Below are 19,018 nucleotides of genomic sequence, written 5' to 3' on the forward strand. Positions count from 1 at the left end.
TTTCATCATTGCCCTGATATATTACATTATCCCCTTTCAGACTAAACACTGCAAAAAACTGCAGGTATTAATTGCATAGGTAGGCTTGCTAGTCACATCCTAAAGACATATTCCTGTACTTCTCCATGAACTATACATAGGGTGATATTTATAGCAATCCAATATTTTTGTGGCCACAATTTTTTAAGAAAAGGGCAATGAGAAAACCACCACAAGTGTGATGTTATCATTCAAACTATATATTGATGAGCAACATTTTCCGCCTGGTTTGGTAACGAAACTGAAAAAAAAATGTGCAGTAAAAAAATATTGTCGCCCATTGACTTGCATTTTGTGAATTTTTAGCATTTTGCAAACTTTTTGGCGAAGCAAAACGGGACAGATTTGCCTGTGACTACGTTACTATTTTATCTTTCCAGACAGCACTTCTTAAAAAATGTATCTTTAAGATCAGAGATCCTCAGTCTTGTGTTTTGGGCTCAATTCTCTCTGGAAAGCGGAAAAGATGAATGCCTGAAGAAACTCAACTTTCAACTTAAGATAAGGTTGAAAAACACCCTTTAGCATCAAGTTTTAGCCTCTATGCCTAACTGCGAAATGGTTCAGAAGAAGGCAAAACATCTCCCATCTGCAGCTTCTCCAATTCAGCTCTTGAAAGGAAGGGGGTATTTCTTCCTATCCACAAGATTAGACCTATGCCAGGATCAAATTTGTACATTAAGGGGCATATTTATCATGCTGTGTAAAAAGTGGAGTGAAGCATTACCGGTGATGTTGCCCAGAGCAACCAATCAGCAATTAGATTTCAACAGTTAGAAAATCAAAGCAAAGCATCTGATTGGCTGCTATAAACAACATCACCAGTAATGTTTTACTCCACTTTTTACACAGCATGATAAATATACCCCTAAGTTAATTTTAGTCATTTAGCATTTTCATTTAGCATTTTCTTGAAGCTATCTAATGTATCTACCGATATAATAGACTTGGGGAAAGAATTACACAACTTCCACACATTTTTACTCATTGTAAGAATTTCTTTTTGCATCTTAAGGTGGACCTCCTTTCCTATAATCTGAATGTATGCCTTGTGTCTACTGGAAGGATCTAGCAGTAAATAATGTATTAAATAAAGCATTAACAGTTTATTGTATGGCCACCTTGTATATTTATACATACATATGAGCATCTCCTCTAAGTATAAACATTTACTAAGACCGTTATCAGCTTAGTTGCTATTCTTTGGATTTTCTCTATTTTATTAATATCTTTATTTAGCACTGGAGACCAAACCTGCATTTCATGGGGATTTACCCATGCTCTGTAAAAAAAAAATTACCCTCTCCTTCTGTGAACCTAATTCAAGATAATACTTTAGTGGCCCTTGCAGCTACTGCTAACTGACAAGTACCCAACAGGTCCATCTCCATCAAGGATTTGCCCAACTTAAGCTGGCCATACACAAAAAGATCTGTTTCTTCGGCAAGTTCACCAAGTGAGTAAACCTATCTGTGCTGCCCTCATAACCATTCTGTCAGAATACAATGATTGATGGATGTATTGCCACCTAGTGGCCACCTTTATGAAAGCAGTTATAAAAAACCTGCATTTAGTATGTCAGCAGGAAGTGACCTATTTCACAGGAAGTTTCAGTGTTTCAGCCTCATTTTGGATGTCATCTCCTTGTGTGGTGTTTCTTCCTCAGTCCTGGGACATCAATTGTCTGTAAGTGTTATTGCACCAATACACCTGTACACCTATGTAGAAGTGTGTTTATACCTGTTCTCTATATATACATCATACTGAATTGTTGTTGTTTGTATTGCATTTCAGTTTCACAAAATGAAAAAGCCCATAAAAATATAATAGAATAAAAACGTTGGAATCGACCAATAAATATTACAAGAAAGGAACTTCTTCTGTTTATTGAAGATTCTGGCTATTGTTTAGCTGACTGTCTAGCTGCACACACACAGTACAGTGCCATGAGGGCAGTACACTATTCCTAATAGGCCCACTTTAAGGTGGGCGAGATCATATTAATCTGGTCACTCAGCCCTCGGGCTGAACAATTGGATCTAGTTGACGGGATGCAGGCTATTAGGACCTCATCAACAAGCCAATGCGTCACAACAACATTTTTAAACCTGCCTGATCGCATCTGCCTGATTTTTTCCCATACTGGAGGAAACCATCAAGTGTGATGTTATCACGGAAAAAGCCCATATACATAGATGGCCCCATACAGGGACCGATAAAAGCAGACAGACCGTAGCTTATCAGCCTGTGTATGGGCACCTTTATTCCCATTAAGTGTACAGGTGACCTGCATAGTGTAAAATCACAGGTGCATGACGTTACATATGAAGATTGAATCTCATCTGCTCCTCTGGGCACCTCACATACAGAAGTGGCCATTCCAATTGTGGAACAGCTCAGCATGTTAGATTGCTGTTTATACCTTAGCAGGGAAGTGATTAGATGTGTAGCAGAGTGGTCTTGCTGATCTGAGAAAGTCCATTCTAAATTAGAAAACCTAAAAGAACGCTTTTTATTTTTATTATTAATAACCTATATTTATACAAAGATTTAAATTTTTTATCAGTACAACACTGTTGAATGAAGAGTTATTTTTTTGGAAAAATACTTTATTGAAAAACAGTTGGGACTGGAATACAGAGACCATAAACCATGTACTGTTTTAGTGTGATTAATGAATACTGTGGATGGCAAGCTGCTATATATTTCCTTCCACCACAGGACAATTGAAATCAATTCTTGTGACTTTATTTATATTGTTCTACAATGACTGCATCTGTAAAAAATGTAGCTAAAGGTAATTGTAAATATACAAGTTTAGCCCAATTGCAAAAATGGAAGAAGCAACAGATTCTATAACTTTTCAGTTAGAGTAAAAACTCATTTACAGAAATTATAAAATGGAAAGTTTGTTCCACAACTCCAAAAACAAATTACAGCTAATGCCACAAACAGATGGTGTTGGAAGAAATATGCAAAGCCTTCTGGAACGTATTCTTGTCAGTTCTACAGAATGTACAAGAACAATGCATTGAAAACAACTTTATCCTTACACACAAAGCAATGCAAACTTATCTAGTATTCACCTTGTACTGAAACAGCACAAAGAAATCCCATTTGAACAGAAAGAGTTGGCCAGAGAGAAGCACCCAATCCGAAATCTGGGGCAAACAAGCGTGACAACTTGATAAATATTTCTATACATTTACAGTTGCTTCATTCCAAACCTGCTCCCTAGCAACCACAGCATCTACAGCAAGGGTGGGCAAACTACCGCCCGCGGGCCACGTCTGGCCCTTTGGTCTGTTTAATCCAGCCCGCCCACTGTGCAAGTCTCATCACGTCAGACTTTGGGGACTAACAAAGTCTGGGGACTAACAAGCGGAAACGGCGTAACGCTGGCCCGACCTATCGGTAAGTCAATGTGGCCCCTGAGCCAAAAAGTTTGCCCACCCCTGATCTACAGTATATTAATTTACAGCTTTTTACAATTTTCTGAATTCACTGCATGTCTCAGCTGCATTTGTAGGATACCTTTTTATCTGACACTTAAAGGAAGGAAAGGCATTTTGGCATTTTACTGCCACAATAGTGCCACCTAGAACACTATATTTATTCTGCAGAAAGCTTTACTATACCTGAGTAAATAGCCCTAGAAGCTCTGTATATTTAAGATAGCAGCTGCTATTTTAGTTCGGTCTCAGAAGCTTCTGTGCTGCAGCTCTAACTGCTGGTTAGCTCAGATTACACAGCACAGCTGGGAAGAGGAGAGAGATAAGGAGGGGGAGAAGGGAGGGGGTAAGAGGAGCAAACCGAGCAGACTTGTGCCGTGTCCTGAAGGATTTTTCTGAGACACAAAAGAAGAAATCCTGTGTTTCTTTTGATAGAGGACTCAGTGCAGCTTTTCTGTGAATGCCTATGGCTGTATTTATTTCTTGATAAAGCTTACTTAGTTCTTTTCCTTCTTCTTTAAGATAACAATTGACAATTTGATGATGTTTGAAAGCATGGTGTTTGACTTTCAGTATTATAAGATGATTGTTTGAATAGAAACCTCAGGTTCCATATTTTTTATTTCATCCCACTAGGAAGTTGTCTGCTGCTTTTTAAAAACTGGCTTCAACAATATCATGCTTTTAGGAAACCCCCTCACCTTCCCGAAGCTGGTGCATCATCTTTGGTGTTTCTCCCAGTTGTCACATGAAAAGAACTAGACTTGCACATTGCCAGTAGTTTAAAATAAGTCAATTTGAAATTGCATGTGCACATTTTGCCACCCCCAGTAAATTAGGATTTAATTGTCTTTCAAGATGGCAATACACAGAATATGGTGGGGCAAATTATTGATGATATCATCGGTGCGTGTATGGCCAGCTTTACGGACCAATATCTGGCAGAATATTGGCCATATGTTGATCACGCAAGTTTAGAAATCTCATGGGGACAAGGAGCATGCCAGCTCAATGATGTGGTCCTCATCCTGAGGGCCTGTATCCCATCACCTCAAGGTGGACATATTGGGGAAAGATGCAGTCATTTGTAATGGCTCTAAAAGTTGTTAAATCAAACATGTAGTTGTCTGATGCAATGCAAAGCCTTTGCACTCCACACTGTTTGTTTCTGAAGTGCTAAATTGATACTCTTAAACTTATTTGTACAAAATTCCAGAATGACACCTCCCCAAAGCTAGATAACTAGGAAACAACAGGATCAGATATATTTTTGATTTTTTTAATATATCACACAGTGCAAAGGGAAGCCTTTGTAATGTTGCTTGCAATTACATGGATGAGTAGTTTGCAGAAAAGATTGTACAAAGTACTGAGACCCTAGTTTTGCAAGAAAACTTGGGTCCCGACTGGTAGACCTGTTTTATCAAATCAGCTTAATCATCATTTAGATGAAGGGTGGCACAATATACATATTAAATTAGTTCAGTTGCCAGTTTAGAATGACCAGAATGTTTGAATATTGTACATTAGAAAACTCTTTTGAAAAACCATAGATTAATATAATTATATAGAAAAAAAAATCTGCTACATCTCTGGCACATAGATGCATTTCCAGGTAAATATCTTGTTGCAAGCAATGGCAATGTCAGTAACTACTGGGGGGGATGGGGCATATTGACACCTTATTTTTGAGCTACTTAAAATGTGGCACACAGTGCCAGAATCAGCTCTGTGTGCCATTGCCCTTAATGAAAGCTTAGCTCATCCATTCTGCATTTATATTGTGGCAAAATAAATAAACATAAAACATATGAATGCATTCTGTGGTTGTTTACTTAATCTCTAGCATAGCTAAACATCCAGAAAGCATAAAAAGGAACACTTCCTAGTCATTTTTACCTAATTACAAAGAGATTACGCTAACTTGGAGAGACGTTTTTATCTAATAGATATACAAAAATAATTACAATTCTTGTTGCGTATATCACAGAAGTACAAAAACCTATATGAATTCAGAAAAAAAATTTTTTTAGACTCTAATATTTTCTTGCAAGAAATTCTGCACTATGGGCTTCTTGCGTGCTCAATATAATTTACATTTACATGATGTATCCTTTGAGCACAGACCGAGCAGAAACAGGAATGGTCATGTTACATTCAGGATGAAAATCACCAGCTTATTTTAGTTTTCAGTGTGTCAAATTGGCTAATTTGTCTTTTGGTGTGGTGCCTTTATAAGAACCAAGCAGCCACTAGCTACACACCATTAAACACAGCGAGCCAGGATTTCTTCATTCCCAAATGTTAGACTGACTATAAGTCTACAGACTTGGCACGGGGCACTTATAGTAATGCAGGAGAAAAATGGACTGTATCCCTAGAGATTCACTTAAGGCCTTAAATAAAGATTACATTACATCCTAGATAGTGACAGTGAATGTTACACTTTTCGTTTTTTACTCATAAAGGGGCAAAATGTGAAAAATAATATTGTAACATTTGGAGCTTTTATTTGGCTAGATCTTTAGGTAAAAGGTCCAGTTTCTGAACCTTCTACTTTAAGCTCGGTCACATTACTGTTTGATGTACCAGGCGATAAGCTGCACAAACAGTCTTTGCTTTCTTTCTCAGTATACTCTACTACTACAATGTTTTCTTTACAGCATGTTTCACGGTCAGCTTCAGGTCTTTTTAAGTCATGTTCTGTGTCCAGAGACCTGGTTTCACTATTGCCAGAGTCCGTTTCCTCTGCTTTAGAGCTACTGTCCTCAGCTGTGACTGTTCCATCATCACAAGCTTCCGTTTGCCCTGTTTTAGAGCTATTATTCTCTGATGTTACTGTTCCATCATCACAAACTTCTGTTTCATTGACAGAAATAACTTCAGCTGTTGCCTGTCTGTGAATTTCAGCAGTTTGCATGGTTTCTGTTCCCTTTTCTTCATCATGCTGAACTGCTGGGCTCTCTGGGGCTTTGATGCTTTTGGCAGGCCTTGATTTTTTTTCTACATGAGAGTGTTTTTTCTGGGAGCTTGGCGTGGTTGTTTTTTTAGTAGCTTTGTTTTCATCTGCCTTCTGTTTATCTGGTGGTCCCCATATAAAGTGTTCAGGCGGTTCATAATGATAGCAGGCAAAACGTAAAAGTTTTCTCCTTTGCCTTCTGTCTTTAATGGTGTATACAAAATACTCCAGTGCACTCTGCTTCATATTTGGAATAGTGTTGGCAACAATAGACTCCTGAAGAAAGAGCTTTACTAGTGGTGGCTTAAAGTTTTCATAGCCAAGCTCTCCGAGACTTTTCAGAATCCGGGTAATTCTTAAATAATTGTGCTGTGATCTGAAAAAATATAATAAAATATTAACTGTAGGCAATAAAAAGAATGGCAATCATTTTAGAGATCTTTGTGCTTTGATTGGCCAAAATAAAAATTTTGCATGTCTCTCCCTACTGTGTCAGACTGTGTTGTATATTTACTGTATCAGACTGCAAAGTAGGTAGAAGAGATATTGTTCATAGTGGGTGATAATGGGCTCAGTTTTACCCCATTACAGGGCCTAGGACTGCGGTCCTTTTATTATTTTAATAAATGAGCCCTTTCTACTTTAAGACATAGCTTCTCCAGAATTAGAAGTCCAGTGGAGACACTGAAGATCATGTAGCAATTAACAATACATAATTAAAAATGTGATTTAAACATTTCTCTTAAATCCACCTGATCTAAATTATTGTCACTTTAACTAAAGGATTCTTCTGACCCTGGATGTAGTATTGATCAAACAGCTTACAGTTTCCACCTTGCATATCTAGCAGCTCATAATATTTCCATGCTGCAGGGCTGATTATTATTCTGCTGTAATTCATGCTGCAAAAGGAATAGTTGTTTGTAATTTCTGTGAGATTTAACCATCCATTCTGATCCTGATACTGTGTGACACTACTGTTTCCTATTTAATCTCCGTTTTCCTGCAATTGAAACAACTCAATGTGTTGTGCATCTCATCCCAGAAAGTCAATTTTATGTTTAATTACCCTTCAATTGGTTTATTACAATTACTATAAACATTGTCTGAGGGAAAAACAGAAGGACAAACAACAAGCAGTCTTTTTAAGTACCCTTAAACCCATTATGGGGTGCACACTCAGCTGTAAGCTTATTCACGTATTGTATTTTAAGTGTTTTCCGCATTTGCCAACAGAACAATTCATTTCTTATAAGCAACTGTTTAACCTCCTGATCCATACATACTCAGGGATTTAAAAATAGGAAGGTTTAAGTATTTCTTTTAACTAAATTACAGAATGAACCATCAGAATTGCAGAATAAGAGCGGTAATCCTTTGATGTTGTTTCTTTATTGAACCATGTAATTTTATTCATTTAGCTTTGATCACTGTGGACTGACATACATGAGATCAAAAGCAGTTTAAAAAGTAAAGGCTTAAAACAAAGGCACAACATAAAAGACATTTCAAATATCTAATGTGTTTATATGGAGTCAAAGGAAAGTGTTTGCGTATAAATTGTTTGCGTATCATAACCACCCTGCAAGAAATCATGGATGAAGATATATCACAGGACAGGGTCCTTTTATGCCTCAATCTGGGCTGTTCTGCAATATATTTTCATCAATAAAAAAATTGCTCTAGATACTAAATTATTTAAACTTTTAAAAAATTGCAATGTTAAAAAAAATGTAGTCCCAAATGAACAGCTTTATTCGTTTATCCAAATTTGAAATGAGACGAAGCACTGGCTGCTTCAAGGATATTGCAGCTGCCATCTTTAAAAGCAACATTAGCCAATGGGCATGATCTTTCTCTTTTAATTGACCCAGAATACATCATCCTCTTCTCACACACATGGTAACTGATGTTAACATTTCAGTGCAAGTGAGACAGCTGTTTGAGCTGCAGAGTTCAATATTTGCTGGTTATTAAATAGTATTAGGCAATGCCCATGACACTATCCACGATACTTGCAAATATACAGTGGCTTGCAAAAGTATTCGGCCCCCTTGAACTTTTCCACATTTTGTCACATTACAGCCACAAACATGAATTAATTTTATTGGAATTCCACGTGAAAGACCAATACAAAGTGGTGTACACGTGAGAAGTGGAACGAAAATCATACATGATTCCAAACATTTTTTACAAATAAATAACTGCAAAGTGGGGTGTGCGTAATTATTCAGCCCCCTGAGTCAATACTTTGTAGAAGCACCTTTTGCTGCAATTACAGCTGCCAGTCTTTTAGGGTATGTCTCTACCAGCTTTGCACATCTAGAGACTGAAATCCTTGCCCATTCTTCTTTGCAAAACAGCTCCAGCTCAGTCAGAATAGATGGACAGCGTTTGTGAACAGCAGTTTTCAGATCTTGCCACAGATTCTCCATTGGATTTAGATCTGGACTTTGACTGGGCCATTCTAACACATGGATATGTTTTGTTTTAAACCATTCCATTGTTGCCCTGGCTTTATGTTTAGGGTCGTTGTCCTGCTGGAAGGTGAACCTCCGCCCCAGTCTCAAGTCTTTTGCAGACTCCAAGAGGTTTTCTTCCAAGATTGCCCTGTATTTGGCTCCATCCATCTTCCCATCAACTCTGAGCAGCTTCCCTGTCCCTGCTGAAGAGAAGCACCCCCAGAGCATGATGCTGCCACTACCATATTTGACAGTGGGGATGGTGTGTTCAGAGTGATGTGCAGTGTTAGTTTTCCGCCACGCATAGCGTTTTGCATTTTGGCCAAAAAGTTCCATTTTGGTCTCATCTGACCAGAGCACCTTCTTCCACATGTTTGCTGTGTCCCCCACATGGCTTGTGGCAAACTGCAAACAGGACTTCTTATGGTTTTCTGTTAACAATGGCTTTCTTCTTGCCACTCTTCCATAAAGGCCAACTTTGTGCAGTGCACGACTAATAGTTGTCCTATGGGCAGATTCCCCCACCTGAGCTGTAGATCTCTGCAGCTCGTCCAGAGTCACCATGGGCCTCTTGGCTGCATTTCTGATCAGCGCTCTCCTTGTTTGGCCTGTGAATTTAGGTGGACGGCCTTGTCTTGGAAGGTTTACAGCTGTGCCTTACTCCTTCCATTTCTGAATGAACGCTTGAACAGTGCTCCGTGGGATGTTCAAGGCTTTGGAAATCTTTTTGTAGCCTAAGCCTGCTTTAAATTTCTCAATAACTTTATCCCTGACCTGTCTGGTGTGTTCTTTGGACTTCATGGTGTTGTTGCTTCCAATATTCTCTTAGACAACCTCTGAGGCCGTCACAGACCAGCTGTATTTGTACTGACATTAGATTACACACAGGTGCACTCTATTTAGTCATTAGCACTCATCAGGCAATGTCTATGGGCAACTGACTGCATTCAGACCAAAGGGGGCTGAATAATTACGCACACCCCACTTTGCAGTTATTTATTTGTAAAAAATGTTTGGAATCGTGTATGATTTTCGTTCCACTTCTCACGTGTACACCACTTTGTATTGGTCTTTCACGTGGAATTCCAATAAAATTTATTCATGTTTGTGGCTGTAATGTGACAAAATGTGGAAAAGTTCAAGGGGGCCGAATACTTTTGCAAGCCACTGTAATGCTATTGTGTGGACCTGTTCAGAAAATCAGAAGCCAAACAGGAAGAAAAAACGCTGAGCTGTGTAAAGAAAGTTCCCATAATGCCTCACTCCTGCACAGACACCCAGACCAAGTGAACATGCTCAGTTAGTAAGACTATGGGGGAGATTTACTAATCCACGAACGGCCCGAAGGCGTCCGAATGCGTTTTTTTCGTAATGATCTGTATTTTTGCGACTTTTTCGTATATTTTCCATGACTTTTTCGTCGCCGTCGCGAAAAAATAGGATTGGTTTTTCCGCTGTTTACAATTGCTCAATTCGAAAAAATCGGGACGGCGGCGAAATAGTCGCACAAAATACGATAAAGTCGCGACGGTGAGGAAAAAGTCGCGACAAATACGAAAAATCGCGTTTCCAATACGATTTTTTCCCTTTCGGAATTCGGATTCGTGGATTAGTAAATCTCCCCCTATGAGTCAGCTTCCTGCTTATTGGCTCAGAACCACATTCCTAAGGGGGAAAGTGAGTTCTTAGCATTCTTGAGGGAGGGGGGAGCAGGAAAGAGCAGAGAGCAGAAAGCTGCGTGTCTCTGGTACAGGAATTACAGACACAAGAAATCTTTTTTCAGAGTCAGTGCAGCGTTTCTGTGAGTGCTTATGGCTGTATTTACATAGACCTTTCTGATAAAGCTTACTTAGTTTTTACCTTTCTTTCTCCTTTAATGAAGAAGTACATAAGTCAGGCTTGTTGTTCCTGTAATTTTCTTATCCTTTAAGGGTGGGGGGGTGACAACCACATGTTTAATCACTGTTCTTTAATTAAATGGTGATTAGTTCAGCTCTAGCACTGCTAAAAAATTAAACCCGTTTTTAGGCTTTGTTTGTCCTTGATTTTGTATCCTCCAGGCACCCATTGTAAAAAATAGCCTATTTTATAATTCTAGAAGCCTATAAAGATATATACCTACAATAAATGAAAAAATCTGATAACTGTGAATGAAACTGTATATTAAAAGGACAGTACAGGTATCAGACCCCTTATCAGGAAACCCATTATCCAGAAATTTCTGAATTACGGAAAGGACATATCCCATAGATTTTAATCAAATAATTCACATTTTTATAAATTATTTCCTTTTGCTCTGTAATAATAAAACAGTACCTTGTACTTGATTCCAACTTAGATATAATTAATCCTTATTGGAGGCAAAACAATCCTATTGGGTTTTATTACTGTTTAAATATTTTTTTCAGTAGCCTAAAGGTAGGAGATCTAATTTATGGAAAGACCCCTTACCCAGAAAACCCCAGGTCCTGAGCATTCTGGATAACAGGTCCCATACCTGTATATAAACATGAGTTTAATCAATGGGGCTTGTACTGAAGATACTTTTGCTTATTGTATTAATCACAAAACAGCAATGGCTTTTGTTATTTCTTGAGTTAAAAGAGCAAACAGGGAAACTGAAGCCACTTCATGTTTGGTTCTTGTGAGACAGATAATTCGATTCCCAGTGCATCAATAAACAGAAGTCCATTACTCTTTGGCAAACTAATGATCTACCTCATAAGGACCAAACATGGAGTAGATTTAATTTCCCTGTTCAGCTCAATATATCACAAAATCCATAGATTTATCAGTATTAAAACAAGAGGCAAAAAATTAATCCAGCACAAGCCCTATTCATTGAACTCATGCTGAACACCCAACAAGATTCAGTCAACAATAAGCCTGTAAATAATAAGTCTATAAACATTATATGCAATAATGCAAACAAGGAAGAAAAAAAAGAACATACTCGTTTAAGTGCTGAAACCTCTCTTGACAGTTTGGTGCCCGTGAAACATTTCCATTTTTATCACTAAGTTCAATCCCAAAAAAATCCAGCATCATTTTGTACGCCACGATGAATCTTTTAACTGCTTCCTTAGTTTTTTTGAATTCCTAAAATATATATATAAATAAAGGAAAAATGTTAACAATAAAAGTAAGGTCAAATTTGTATTTTTAAATCCACACTGTAGCATTCTGTTTGGTATTTATATTCTAAGCATTCCTATATAATCTCTAAAGTAACAGTCAAACTGAACATGCATAGACCCATACTACCAGACGACTTTGGTATTTGGTAGAGAAATTTAACCCAGTGCTGCACTGGGAAACTGAGGCCCAAACTGTCTGGCTACCTTACTTAAATTATCTGCCCTGTATGCCCAGCTTAATCCTCCAGCGGCTCTATTTTTGTATCACTTCCAGGCACAGCATAACCTGTAAACATACAAGGAGAGAAGGAGGCACTAACCAATAGAAAACACACACTTGCAGTAAAACCCATGGCTTCCATGCCAGTACGTGGAACATGATCTCCAAAAATAAGTATCTAGGCTAACACATGCTCATGTGGCTACAGTGAAAGGGGGCCAAGGCAAACATTTTTAGCCCAAGCCTTTTCTATCTTTTAGTTAGGTCAGAGGACCCCTACATTTATGGCAAATAAACCTTGCTGTATGTTTACTGAAATATTTCTACCTGTCTGTACACTGTTTGTTTTTTTAAAAAAATCCAGACTAAATGTTTGCTAGTGTAAGGTGGATACATGGACTAATAGGAAGTCTGGCAGTCTGGAGTCAGGATCTGTAGCTATACTGCAATAAGATAGTCTGGAGAAGAACTGCATCTAGACAGTTATTTCAATGACAGACTAGAAAAAGAATAGGACATGGCCTGAATACAAAAACATGTCATAAAAATCTCATCACAATATTACAAGAGTTCTGGTAAAATAATTAATTTTATACATTTTAGTATAATTAAAGTGAGCTTTATGAGACAAGATCAAGCTGAGGCCTAAACTGAGAAATATTTCAGCATTAAAATGCAGCTTCTCACAAGGATAGGTAAACAGGACTATACTGGCAGTGCCACTATTTGTGAGGCGGCCCCTCACCCCATTTATTAAGCCAATAAGGGGCAAGTAAAATATATTCCAAAAAGAGCAACCATACTCATTACTATAGGTATGAAATCCCTTAGAAATCGTTATCCAGAAAACTATGAACCTCAGGAAATGAATCTGTCACAGAGACAATGTAAGCAAACAATTCTAATTTTGTAAAAAATCATTCCTTTTCCTCTTTAATAATAAAACAGTACCTTGTTCTTGATCCCAACTAAGCAGTAAGAATCCACATTGGGAGCAAAACAATTCTATCGGGTGTATTTAATGTCTAAATGTTTTTTTCCAGATTTAAAGGTATGATAATCCAAATAATAGAAAGATCCCTTATCCAGAATGTTTGGGATCTGTGGTTTTCTGGATAACATATGCTATACCTGTAGTAGCTTTTAAACTTCAGAGTATTCATTCACCCCAAGCTATAGGAATAGGTTAAATAATTTATTAAGGCAAATTTTCCATTATTCTACATTATGTGGGCTTTAGAAATAAAACAGGGACATCACAGGGCATTATGTTATATATTGTTGTGGTGATCTAAACAGTTTACGCCTGAGCGAGTGATGCAAATGCTGAGAGTTGAACATTGGATTTGAAGAGTCAAGGTTTAACGTGCCTTAAGAGGATGCCTATAATAGATGCTTCTTATTAAAAACAGTCAGCAGAGTGTGTTTATTATTATAAATAATAAACAAACAAATGATAATAGATCTCACTGCTACATAAGGCTACAGTGACAAGGGGCTAACGCTAAGCCAGTGTTTATCTGCAGGCTGACAATCAGCCTCCATGCCAGTATCAGCATTCTGGTGTGTGTGCACCCAGAGTCATTACTTTTGACTAGGTGCAGGCAGATGGATCAGATTTAGATTCTGAAATGCATACTCCCATGTTTCAGACCCAAAATCCGCTCTGTGTACATGAACCTGACACTAACACAGGGAGGATTCTCAGCCTGTGGAATCAGCCGTGCAGTGTCTTTAATAATAGGTGTCACACAAGATACTCAGAGCATCAAGTGCACTTTCTTATATCACAAGAACCTTAACAGGCGTCAACCTTTCTGATATCACAGGAAAATGTATTGTTCTGTCTTTTAACAATTAGATTTTTCTTCCCCAAAAGAATCAAGTTTTATCAGAAAACAGTTCAGCAGTTTTTTATAGTTTGTTTATGGAAGTGACTGAATGATTTCTTCTCCTGTGAGATGGTTTTACCTCAATTTCATATGAAGTCAGTTCTTTAGCATAGAAGTTCAAACCTTGCTCTCTTAAAGGAAAAAGCCTGGGAAAAGAGAAGAGAGATTTCACATTTTAAAAAGAATCTGCATTATTAACAACAGTATCATGCACAGTCAAATAACCTACCATAAAGCAGGATTTAAAACAACTGAACCTACCACTGTATGTAGGTGTGATTATGTTCCAGCTTTTCATAGTCACCTTTCCACTTATTCAAAATCTCTTCAATATTAACACCTATGAGCAATCAAATCATAGACATTTTAAAAGCCTATACAGGTTTAAATTCTGGGCCCATTACATAGAGGTTGTGATACACCCAGCTGGCAAGCCAAACCCTTCCAGTGAATTCTAGCATGGCTATAACTACTTACTATAAAGCACTGCCCTTCGGCAGACATGGAGACCTGAACAGCAATAATAAATATCTAGAAGAAAAGCCATCTACTAACCCATGTATGGAATACTACTCCAGGACCTGAATAAAATATATAACAATACATACTGCCATATGTATAGTTATAGAGATCTGCATGCCAACAAACAAGTAATTATAGCTGGGGAAATAATGCCCCAAAAAATGCTTAATATTAAAATATGACTATGGGTACACTTTCAGTGTACTATGCAGTAACAGTGACACTTAATTCCATCAAAATTCTTTAAGCAACATGAGCATCACCTTAGTAAAAAATTACAGCTAATTATATACTCTGATAAACTGGAAACAATAGGAGTCATTAGCAGTCATAATATATAATTGTTTTCCAAATAAATCTACTTTTTACTCACCATCTGGTTTGAAAGGGATCTTATTCATGTAAAATCTCAGATTGCACAGATCATTTGGAGAACGAAGATCCTTAATATTCTGCTAGAAAAGAAAAATCTAGGTAAATATACGTACAAAAAAAAATACATGCGCTTGCTCACTGACATGCTTTGCAACTTATAGATGAAAATAAGGCTTTTACAAAACAATGCAATTTAACTAATAGATTGCCTTGGCAGACATCCAGGTACTTTCATGAACATTAAGCTGGCCATATACGCACTGATATAATAAGTTTCGTACAATTTTCGGACCTCTTGTGGGCTTATTATTGTCCTGATAATTATCATGGTGATTGTTCGTTTAGTTGATGGGACAGGTTATAAAAATTTCAGTTAGATAACGATAAAATCTGCACATGTATTGTTTGGTATCCTCGGGGGACCTACAATGAAAGTCACTTTCGTACCATTGGTGTCTGACAACTATTTTATGTTCAGAACATCCTCTAATTTGTTATTTTCAGTCTGAATGTTAGTTTTAGATTGTTGCATTTAAACGTATGATCGATATAAAAACGTTTGCTGGAAGAAGATTAAAATATGAACGCATATAGCCAGCTTAACATTGGCAATAAAATTATTTTAGAATGATCTCACACACATGATGCCAAACCATGAAAAAGAGACAAAAGATATGTGCTAAGTTTACATACATAATATATAACAAGCTTTATAACTAACAGTTGTCGGATTCTAGAGACCTAAAAGGGATTGAGACCACAGGCATTTGTATGTGCACAATTATTAATGTGGCATAAAAATTCAGCAAGATCTTTAACTTTAAAAGTAGTGAAGAGGTGGGCATAGCAGTTACAAAGGGACACAAAGCCTGTGCACCTATGCAACTGGGCAGAGTAGACTATTCTAATAATTTGTGCTTACTTTGGAAAAAGCCATTCACCTGTTCATTGTGCATAGGCACTTTTAGACCAACAGGTTGTAATGATATATTTAATCCCGGATTAGGATAATCAAGGAAGAAGGCATGCCCCCCCAATAGTACAAGTATGGGATCTGTTACCTGGAAACCCATTATCTAAAAAGCTCAGAATGGGAAGGTAATAATAAAACAGTAACTTGTACTTGATCCCAACTATGATAGAAATAATCCTTATTGGAGGCAAAAGAAATAATCCTTATTGGGTTTATTTAACATTTAAATTATTTTTTTAGTAGAATTGAGGTATAAAGATCCAAATTACAGAAATATCCCTTATCGAGAAAATCCCAGGTCCCATACCTGTACAGCAAATATAAATGCAAAGATTTATGCCCACATGAGCCCACAGAAGCAACTGGAAACTAGATGGGCAGAAAAACAAGCAAAGCGTATCATCCCCATAACAGGAGTAAGCAGCAGCAAAGTTTAAAAAAAAAAATAGCAAAGCAAATTTATGAATGGGAAAACTGATATCCTTCATAAGACAAGGAACTGTATTAAAAATGTGATTGTTACACAATCACACACACTGCAAGCTTACTATAAAGCCTTATCTACCCCCATCCACTCACCCTCAGCCAATTGGTCAGTGCACCATCTCTTCTAATGCAGTTTTACTCCTCACCACAGCTAGCTACATCAAAGTGGGCCTTGCTTAGCAACCTAGTCACCTTTGCATAGCACATATATATGCTGGGTCAAGACGATCTTGTCAGTAGTGGTTTATGTTCAGGTATCAATCTTTTAGGGAAATATACAACTTGGTATATATTCCAGTGATCTCACAAGTGACAAAAACACTTGTCTAAAGTATAGTGGTTTTGTCTGCTTTTAACTGTCTGTAGCAACAGTCTATCCAGAATCCCAAAATGAAAAGTCAGTTTAGGTGCAAAAGAGGTAATATTGCCAAATATCTCTCAGTATACAGACATTTAACAGATCAGAGAATTGGTTTAAATGTGACAGTAGAGATGTAAAGAGCTACATCATCCTTTTTACAAGATATACTTGCCCATCTTCTCTTTTTGAATGCAGGTACTAGAAAGAAATCTTCCAGTAGAGAGTATAATACAGCAGGTAATAGTTCTGTTTTTAGAAGCTTCAGTACATTGATGAAAGTGCACTGAGCAGTATACGGTATAACATTAGATATATAAGGAAAGTATAATGCTGTTTATATTATGGTCTCATAACGTACTTGTTTTCTAAGCTAAAAATGAGCACAGAAAGGCTACTACATGGAAAATGTGAAAAGCCAATCTTACTGGATATTGGTGTCTATACTTGTATAAATCCCTCGCTGCATAAAAGCTTCTCTTTGGTTTGATGTTCTGTTCCACTGTGCTGCTGTCACCCTGCAATGCATAAAAGAAGGTAGGAAAAATAAAATGAAAACAGATAACCCAAGAAATTGTCACAATGGTAAATGGCAACTGCATCTGCTTTTTATGTTCTTCACAATGCACTGTTAGGGTCTGTCTTCTCTTATCCCACATAAAGCCATATTTGCCTCTGTACCCTTTGCCTTACTTATACAGTATATTAAGCAGCAGACAAATTGAACAATGGGGCAACAGATGTACAAAGAAATGCATTGAATCATTTTGCTCTACATGCTGTAAGTCCTTAAACTATGCAGAAATACTTTACATGAAGGACAAGAACCCTTTGGTTCTCCATGGGTTGCCAAACAACTCCCAGTACCACTGCTGGATAGGGGATACTAGGATTTTTCTGTTAACAGCACTGGAGTAGCAGGAAGGAAAAACTTTTAATCGCCTATCACTGTTTTTCATTATTATGTGATATACAGTGACAAACTTAAAAAAAATACTATACTTGTATGTTAAATAATTGTTTAAATAATTTTAGGTGTTAAATGTTAATTGCTTTATGCATATAAATATATCTGAGAGTACAACACACTCTAGAACTCTTATTTAAAAGGAGAGTCTGTTGAAGGGCACAGATTATTACATGAAACGGTGCTGCATTTTTTTATGATCCTAAGTAGACAAAAGTAGAATCCCTCTGGACCCAAAATGTGTATAAAGTGGTGAAAAACTGACCATAAATAAAACTAAAATTTAAAAATGCAGACAAGCCAAAAAAATACTGGTAAATAATTGTTGAAACTTCTGAAAATTTAGGGGTTAAACACATTGAGGTCACCTTTGTACAACATTCACAAATCTAATATTTCTTATGTAGCCCACTTTTTAAATGCTTGTGACACTACCTGCTGTTTTACTTGTACTTGGCGCTACAGGAGTCCTGAGCCCCCGCTTACTATGGGGGTTTACAGGGATTTCTCCCTTTAATGGCGTGCCTCCACCCAGGGATGATCTTGTGGAACTGCAAACCACCCCCTGGGAAACGAATAGGATGCTATAACCCTTTTGGGACCCACGTACTCCTGGTGATGTACCCCACTCTGGGGTTATTCCTTACCAGCTTGGTAGTGGTCCTCTGGGCTTGACAGATATCACAACACAGTGGTATAAGTGAATCAGATGAAACGGTTTATTCAGGCAGAGACCTCTCCAGGAGTGGCATATCATTCATACACATTGCAGGGCATATCTCCTCACTTCTCATTGAGAACCTTTTCCTGTTGGACTACCCCACGGTACTCTCGCATGTGCTCCCCTCTAGGTGCTCCCCTCGGTACCCTCGGCAGAGACACTCTATCCTAGAATTCTCCCGGTACTCACGCTAGGACGTTACACCACAGGGACCCACAACGGTACTCTCGCAAGGCACCCTCAGATCCGGCCTCCTGGACTAGCGGTGACCTGTTCCACCTACCTAGCCACTTTTTACCCTGCACTCCAGCAGATGTAATGCCGGGGGATCTTAATCCCACTACCACTCCTGGAGGGGCAATATCCGCCTATTCTAACTTGGTGTCCTACATGGCACTCCTAGAGTGTCCTAGTACTTGAACTACTATCTAATAACTTTGCCAGGGGTGCACACT

At 37.8% G+C, this 19,018-nt stretch overlaps 1 protein-coding gene across 3 annotated transcripts in view; it reads right to left on the reverse strand.

Moving 5' to 3' along the window:
• Positions 1–2,630: 2,630 nt before the first annotated feature.
• ogfrl1 (opioid growth factor receptor-like 1) overlaps positions 2,631–19,018 on the reverse strand; it is a 32,605-nt gene continuing 16,217 nt past the window's right edge. Inside the window, 6 exon segments of one of the 3 annotated variants that reach the window (NM_001097287.1) lie at positions 2,631–6,826; positions 11,866–12,011; positions 14,241–14,307; positions 14,423–14,501; positions 15,057–15,138; positions 17,304–17,393. In NM_001097287.1, coding sequence (NP_001090756.1) covers positions 6,016–6,826; positions 11,866–12,011; positions 14,241–14,307; positions 14,423–14,501; positions 15,057–15,138; positions 17,304–17,393 — 1,275 coding nt within the window. In that variant the 3' untranslated portion in view covers positions 2,631–6,015. 3 annotated transcript variants of the gene reach the window in all.

The sequence above is a fragment of the Xenopus tropicalis genome, chromosome 5, assembly GCF_000004195.4.
Source record: "Xenopus tropicalis strain Nigerian chromosome 5, UCB_Xtro_10.0, whole genome shotgun sequence".
Lineage (NCBI taxonomy): Eukaryota > Metazoa > Chordata > Amphibia > Anura > Pipidae > Xenopus > Xenopus tropicalis.